Consider the following 8,798-nt stretch of genomic DNA (forward strand, 5'->3'; position numbering starts at 1 on the left):
GAACTACCCAAATGTTACACGATGGAAAAAATTAACTATTGGTTACTCCTTTAATCATAATCAAGTAAGTAAGGGAGGAAGATATTAAGAAAGATAATTATAATGTTTTAGAAAAAATATATTATATTTCTTATAATTAACTATAGTGTTTTAGAAAAAAAAACATATCATATTTTTTATAACTAACTATTTTATCTAACTTTTTAAATATAATTAAATTAGTTAAATAGATTTTATATTAAATATTAGAGGAGTATAAATAAAATGAATTACCCAAATGTTAAATGATGGAAAAAATTAGGGAGAATTACAATCAAGTTTGATGTAAGGGAAACAACTACTAAAAGGTCCAATAACAATCTGTAATGACAAGTTGTAGAATAGAGAATAACAACCTCTGAGATTTGTTTTGTAATTTTTTTTCTTGCATGGGATCTCATTGTAATTCTTCCAAAAAATTAACTATACATTACACTTTTTGAAACTCGTTCAGACTATGAATAAGAGGGTGTTTGAATGAATCCAAACCATAGTTTGGAGAATAGATTCTGGAAAGAATAGATTTTAAAAGAATAGTTTTTCTGAAAAAGTGATTCTGATAAAGTGGGAGTGTTTGAATAATTATTGTCAGAAGTGTTTTTTTATATGTAGAAATTACTAAAAAGGATATAAGTTTAAATGATAATTACATATAAGATATATTTCATAATATATGTTTATTTGAAGTAATAAATTTGTTAATAATATATATTTTGGCAACATAATAAATAAGACATAAATAATATAAATAATAAATAATTAATGTGTATCTATATTTATAAAATAATTAAATATGTTTTTAGGAAAATGATTTATTTTGCCAACAAAAAAAATATTATTATTTCTTAAAGATTTTAAATATGAAATCTCATAATTTCTTTTCCACAAAATTAAATAACCACACCAAAAAAAATAATTTTTTCCCAATCGTATCCATTTTTCTTCATTTGATAGCAATGTGAAATAAAGCACAACCAGAGTAGTCGACTATTCTGTCTCCAAAAACACAACCCCAAAAAGAAAATAAGATCAAAAAATACACACACACGAAATAGAGATCCAGCCTCAACAAACAATAATCACTTGAACAAAATGAACAGATTCATTGCAATGTACAGCTTTAGATGTCCATTTCTTTGAAATAAAACGAACCCAAAAATATGAGGGATCAGAGCTATTTTGCTTTCTCTTGAATATTATTTTTTAATATAAATAAGAAAAAGGCTCCTGCCAGCTTCCCAACAACTATAGCAAGGAATGGAGGAAGAAAAGGAATATTATCAACACACTTCTCACTTGTTGAAATCTACAAAACCAGACCATGAAACCCACTCAGATAACTGATAAGGTTGTTATTTAATCAGACAAAGTTCCTTCTCCTTCCCCTGGAATTCTCAAATTCCTTATCTAAACAAGTATATTAACCCAACTGTTGCTAATCCAACTCCCCATATGAACGGATTCCAGAACTCAATTTCGACAAAGCAATCCTAATCCTAATGAAATCCTAGAATTTTCCCCTTTTGCCTCCTCACCCGCCACCCGGAGAAATAAAAAAACCTGCCGACCAAGTAGAAAATAGGATTAGATTTTGGGAACTTACAGATAGATTAAAGAGGAAACGGTAGCTTCTTGATGAACTCAATTGGAATTTTCGGCAGTGAAGAAGTGGGAGAACCAAATGCAAGAGATAGTGAGCAGTGAAGAAAGGAAATAGCTAGAAGCAAAGGTCCAAAGAGGTACCGCATCTACTGGACGCCGCGATTATATAGACGACCCATTGCATGATTTTTCCCCCAACTGAACAGCGAAGATATCAGAAATGGAAGGCTTGAATCAGACAACCTAATGCGCGATCTTGTTCTGGCAAGCCAAAAAACACCTCGCCAGTGGGAAGAAGAGGCAATGGCAGAGGACGAATGGGAGAAGAGGCGACGGCACATGAGAAGAAAAATCTTCAGAAGGGGCGACGGCACAGGACGAATGGGAGAAGAGGCTTTCGCGCTTTTTCACCAGAGTAATAATTGCTCCAACGACCATTTTTCACTCTTCAGAAGCGACCCCCGTGATCCTTATTCGCAAACCATGGTTTGCCTGGCCAAAACCAAGGTTTTTGCCGGGAACCATGTTTTTTAAAAAAAAATGGGTGTTTGGCAATCAGTTTCCCCAAACTATGGTTTGGGGCCAGAAGCACTTCTAGAGCTGATTTGTCTTTTTTAATTGTTCCTTGATTCTAATATACAAATATACTATTGTAACCTCAACCTAAGCTGCCTATGTCAGGACTGATCCTGTTAGATGCTTTTAGTTTTATCCTGTTAGATGCTTTTAGTTTTATATGCAAAATATTACTAGAAAAATAGTCTTTGCAGCCCAAACCTAGATATATCATAATACTATCTCAAATATTTAATATAAGATGTAATTGACTAATTTAAAAAAATTAAAAAATGACTAAAATTATTTAATTAGAACATATGTTATATGATCTTTTTAAAATACTTATGTATATCATTATATTACATGTCAATTTATAAGTAAAACAAATTAGTTTGAAGAAAAATATAAATATAAATACTTTAAAGTAATTTAGTAATTTTTTAATCTTTCTAAAATTAGTCAACTGAATCTTATATTAAAAATAAGAGGTGCTATTTTTTTTAAAAAAAGCCAAAAAAGGGAAAAGGAGGAATTTGATAGCTTCTCCCCCAGTATAGGTATATTTTAGTGAAGACAAACTATGTTTGATGTTATCGAATATTAAATGTGAACATCTTTTAAAACGTTTTACCACTTTCGCCAAAGACATGCAATATACTCAATTTGCCTAACAAACCTACATTATTATTATGACAGCATCAAATTAATCCTAGCTCAAAGAAAAATAAAAATACAAAAATACTCATAAAATTTTAAACAAGATACTTCAAACACCATATATTCTTCAACGAGTATAAAGTACCCGGGGGTATTTATAAAGCCTGGTTGCCCGCTATGCCCGTCCAAACTCGCAAAAAGATGCCCAGCCCGTCCTAAAAAAAATGGCCCAAAAGAATTACTGGGCATGTTAGAGCTGGGCAAATTGTTGGGCAGGCCTGGGCATCAGGCATGGTATGCTGCCCGCAAAAATATATATAATTTTATTTATATATATTATTTGTCTCATATTTATTTCCTAAATCAAACGCACTGTTGCATCAATATTCAGTGTTCATTATACTTATTTATTTTTGAATGATTTTTAGAGTTAGAAACTAGAAAAACAATTAAGTTTAATAAAATATACAAACAACATTTTTTGTTATAGTCCACTCCTCTTAGCTACTACAAAAAGTAGTTTCATAGTATATTAATTAGTAATAACGACATTAAGGCCAAGTTGTCATTTTAATATAAAGTTACATTAGACTATTTAGATGAACATAAATAATTAGTTAGTTAATATAGTATATTAACTTATTGGGCATGAAAGCCCGCCCTGCCCAACCCGCATTTGCCCAGCTTGAACTTAGTAGGATTTTTCATGGGCAGGGCAGGACCCTTGCCCAATGCCCATGTGCAGCCCTAAGGACCATAACGAACATGTAACAGTATTAAAGATTTTTCTTTTTTGGAAATTAACAGCTTACATTACTGCCCAGAATTTCCTCATATACTGCTGAGGCACACCCTATTCGTCAAAACATTCTTGCATTGCCTGCAATAGTTGGATGCCCTACCAAATGTGGGAAATAATAATATTAGAAAATTCTTGTAAACTGGAAAATAGAGGGAAATAGGTATCTTTATATTGGAAGGATAAGTTTGCTTATATTTTCTACTAAATTAGAAAATTTCTCAAAAGGGAAGACAGAGACACACGCGCGTACGGGTTTGATGGCCCGGATCCGAACTGTTCGGGGCAACGTCTGCGGGAAGGTATCCGCTTTCTGGGGTTTAGCAAAGTGTCCTTGTCTCGCTAACAAGCAAGCACCGTTGATATCGTCTATGCTTTCATGAAGTTGAGCTCTACATGCACCCTACCAATTCCCGTGCAGGAGCCTTATGACTGATCCAACGGTTAAGCCAAGTCAATAAGTTTCATTAAAGCTACTTTCAATTTTTAATATAAAAACTAATTAATTAATTTAAATAGATTAAAAAATAATTAAATTAATTATTATTTGTAATAAACATGTGTGGTCTTTTTTAAAATTTCTTACTAATTAAATTTATTAGTTAGAACTATTATATTATTTGATAAAACACAACGTTTAACACGTGTAACTATTACAAAGATTATCTTAAAAAAAGAATAAATATGAGATACAAAGTAAATTGAGATCTTATATTTAGGACTAAATTGAAAATTAAACTAGTTATACTACCTCCGGTTTTTAATATAAGAGTTAGTTTGATTTTTAATTTGATTCTAAATATAAGACCCAGATTTACTTTGTCTCTTATATTTATCTATTTTTTCTAAGGTGGTTCTCATAGTAGGTACACATGTTAAATTTTTTTTAATTTAAAGTTTTAGCTAATACACATTATTAGCAAAGATATTTTAGAAAAGATAACACATATTTATTACAAATAACTAACTTAAAAAACTTGATTAATATACTCAAATTAGTAATCTAGCCTTATATTAATGAGCAAAGGTGGTATAAGAGAGTGTAGGTAAAGCTATTATATGTAGAGTCAATTTTTTTAATACACACAGAGATAATTACTAAACAAACTTTCTTAATATGTTCAAATTAATTGATTAACTCTTATATGAAGGATTAGAGGTAATATATAGTATAAGAGAGTGTAGGTAAAGCTATTATATATAGAGTGATTTTTTTTAATATATAAAGTGGATAATAAAGAGTTAAATGGACAGTTAAAGAAACAAAGTACTTTTCTAATCATAAATATAAAACTTATTTTATAGTATACTCCTCCGGTCCTAATTATAAGACCCAATTGACTTATTTGAGGAGATTAAGGAAGTAAGTTAAGTTGGTTATTTATAATAAATAAGTGTTGTCGTTCCTAAAATATCCTTGCTAATTAAATATATTGGCTAAAACTATCATTATTAGAAGGATTATCTTGGAAAAAAATACATAAATATAAGAGACAAAATGGATTGGGGTCTTATAATTAGGACCAAATAAAAAGTCAAATGGGGTCTTATAATAAGGACCGGAGGAGTAATTTATATTATAAAATAGATCTTATACACTATAAAATGGATTTTATATTTAAGATCGGAGTAGTAATTAATTAGTATGTGATCGCATATTTGAAGTTGATTCAGAGTGTGTTTGGGTGACACCCCAAACCATGGTTTGGGGTGTCAATCACCCAAACACCCCCTCTAAAAACCAAAACCATGGTTTTGGAAAAAGTAAAAAGTAAAATTTTTTTGCTTTTGGAGAAAAAAGGGAGAGTGTGAGAGCCTATATGATATGTATCTTGTTATTTTTTTTATAAACATATTTTTTGATAAACATATTTAATCTTATATTTTATAAATATATATACACATTAATTATATTATCTTATGTATTATTAATTATGTTGGTAAAAAATATATTATTAACAATTTTATTCCTTCAAATTAAAATATATCATAAAATCTATTTTTCTGTAATTATCATATTAACTTATGTCTTTTTTTTTAGTAATTTGTATATATAAAAAGTGCTTCTGATAACAACTATCCAAATACTCTCACTTCTCAGAATCATTTTTTACAAAATCTATTCTTCACAGAATCTATTCTCCCCAGAATCTATTCTCCAGAATCACTTTTCCAAATCACTTTTTTACAATGTATTGTCTCAGGATTTGAGTGTACCGATGGGCTTGACCAAATTTATTTGTTTAATTCATCAAAAAGATAATATAGCCAGGAGTGAATGGTAGTTTTTTTTTTTAAAGACTGGATACTAATTTTTGTTTTCTTAAAATTTGAGTGCATCGAATTCGAAAAAAGAATAGGATATAACTAAAGCTCACATTATTCAATTCTTTGAATGAAAATATAGACGCATGAAATGATTCATTGAGTTGTACTAAGATCACTCAAATGAGACTTTTGATTACCAAATTCTTCAATGTTATGATGCATTCAATCGGTGAGGTATCAACTATTCACATGATAAATTGTTCTTCTTTTGAAGGCTTATCTTTTTAAATGCATTCAAGAACATTTAGTGTCTTGAAATATTCTGTGGTGTATTTGATATCTTAAAGTATTTTTCATATGCTTTCATCATCTTGAAGTATTTTTTAGGTAGGTCTATGACTTTGAAATATTTTTTTCTTTTGCCTTGGTGTTAGATGCACCAAATAATATTTTAGGATATTAGACGCATCTAAAAAAAATAATTTATTGTGCATGATGCACAAAAAAAAATACTTTAAGTTGTTAAACTCATTTTAAAAATATTTCAAAATGCTAGATGGACTACAAAATATTTTAGAATGTTAGATGCATCTTAACCCGTCTTTTAATTAATATCCAAGGAAGCAGAGCATTAAAGTGCCTCACGATACGAATGAAACCAATCAAAAGCAACACCTACTTAGTCAAAAAGCCTTGAGAAACGTGTCCCCATCTCTTTCTTCGCTCTTCTTTTCCTCTTTCCACCTCTCCGAAAACTGCTGCCTCTTCGGTGTTGGCCCCCAACTGTCCTTTAATTTTAAGGTTTTTTAAATGTTTTTTTAATTATTAGATTCTACATAAAATATATGACATTTTAATATCTTATTTATAAAAAATGATTTAGTTTTTAATTTTTTTAAAGATTTAATACTCTACATTAAAAAAAACTAAACCATTTAAAGCGCTAAATCTTATAATTTTGCAATTGGCGAAATTGCTCTAAAAAACTTTTTTGATGCTACGGCTCTTTTGCGAAAACTTCGGGAGCAAAAATGACTTTTAATTCAGCCCCCAAAAAAAAAAAAAGACTTCTAATCCTAGGATAAAATACATGACTATATATATGCATCCACTCTTCCTCAATTCTCTTGTAGTTGTACTAAGCACATCAAACTGAATTGCTTTCGCGCACAAACAGTGAAAGATGGCGTCGTCGAAAGTGAGCTTGAAGTTGTTGATCGACGCAAAAGAAGACAGAGTTCTCTTTGCGGAAGCTTCAAAAGAGTTCATCGACTTTCTATTCAACTTGCTTCGCTTACCCGTCGGCACAGTGACCAGGCTCCTAACCAAAAACGCTATGGTTGGCTGCTTGGCCAAACTCTACGAAAGTATAGAGAATCTGAGCGACGTTTATCTCAACAACCCAGAACAAGACAGGAACACTTTGCTGAGGCCAAGTGCTCCATTAGCTTCTGGCTACCTACTACCTGCTGCAAATGATGATGATCATCATGATACCAATTCCTCAGGAACTCCAAATCTTTACATGTGTACGAGCCGTTGCAATTATGCAGTGACTTATGTCAAGGACATGGCGTGTCCAAGTTGTCGACGTCGAATGAGCTATGCCGTACAATTAGTAGGTAATGATAAAAAGGTGGCAGAAGATTCAAGTGCGAAAGGCTTTGTGAAAGGAGTGGTCACTTACACTGTGATGGATGATCTTGAAGTTCGTCCCATGTCTGCCATTTCAATCGTCACTTTGATCTCCAAGTTCAAAGTCAAGGACGTTTCTTCCTTACAGGAAAGGGTTGTTGAGTTGGGAATGGAAGAGGTAAGTAATTAATATATGCACGGACTTCATCTATGAGACTTTTGTTTTTTATTTTCTGTGTTTTCCGAAGATGTTATAGTTTAGGTTAATATGCTAAAAGCATAACATAACCCTTTCCCTAAGTGAGAATCAAGTCAAAATTTATTATAAATTTACATTTTTTTAAAATATGATCGCATGTATGTTTAATGAGTTTTCCTTTTGAATATTGTTGGATTAAAGATGATATAATGTGTTTTATTTACTCTTAATTATTATTCAGTTGCTTTTGAGATTCTTGCTTACTTTTTTTATGCTGGTTCTTTTTTTTTTTTTTTCCTTTATAATGTTTGTATACTCTAATAGTTTTTCCTTTCATTTGATAGGGTATTAAATTGCTGAAGGCTTCCCTACAGTGCAAGAATGTTTTGACAAGTGTTTTTCTCGAGAAAGACAACATAAAGAAGCAAGGAATTTCTCAAGAGATTGTACTGGAAAGTGAGACTTGTTAGCTCCCTTTTCCTTTTGTGTTTCATCAGTCTTCTTTTTTCTTGCTTTTCCCTTTTGGTGGGTGACATCTGTTTCAGTATGCTTTTGTACTGTTTTTGTTTGTTTTGCTGGATACTTTTGTATTGTTATGAACTTATGGGATGCCTTTTTTTTTTTGTGGTTACTCCGGTTGGTGAAACTAATTAATTACTGTTGCAAAACCCAACGATATGTATGAAGCTAGTTCTATAATTTCATGCTTTCTCAACAATTAAAAGTAGTTCTAAATCATGATGTTGTGTCAAGCGACCTGTTTTTTCTTCTGTAAAGAATATTAAAAATCCAAAAAAAAAAACAAAGAACTTCACCGTCATCTCCACCTAGATAAACTTCTCTTCCAGTTTCTAGCTTTCTGCTTTGGACCATGATCATCGTCATCATGGTGATGATGGTAATGCTTGTGGGAACAAGGAGATGTACCCCATCAGATATGCCATAAAAAAGAAGAAAAAGGAAAAGAGTACATCTCCTTGCTCCCATAAGCATTACCATCATCACCATGATGACGATGATCATGGTCCGAAGCAGAAAGCT

The 8,798-nt window shown here is 31.2% G+C and overlaps 1 protein-coding gene across 1 annotated transcript; it reads left to right on the plus strand.

Moving 5' to 3' along the window:
* Nucleotides 1-7,083: 7,083 nt before the first annotated feature.
* On the plus strand, nt 7,084-8,388 carry LOC114746107 (uncharacterized). Its single transcript, XM_028934291.1, has 2 exons — nt 7,084-7,736; nt 8,102-8,388. Exons 1-2 carry the CDS (start codon nt 7,107-7,109, stop codon nt 8,225-8,227), a joined length of 756 nt encoding a protein of 251 aa, XP_028790124.1. The 5' UTR covers nt 7,084-7,106; the 3' UTR covers nt 8,228-8,388.
* The last annotated feature ends 410 nt before the right edge of the window (nt 8,389-8,798 follow it).

Source organism: Neltuma alba, unplaced genomic scaffold (genome assembly GCF_004799145.2).
Source record: "Neltuma alba isolate B1F8T4 unplaced genomic scaffold, ASM479914v2 tig00004898_pilon, whole genome shotgun sequence".
Classification (NCBI taxonomy): Eukaryota; Viridiplantae; Streptophyta; class Magnoliopsida; order Fabales; family Fabaceae; genus Neltuma; species Neltuma alba.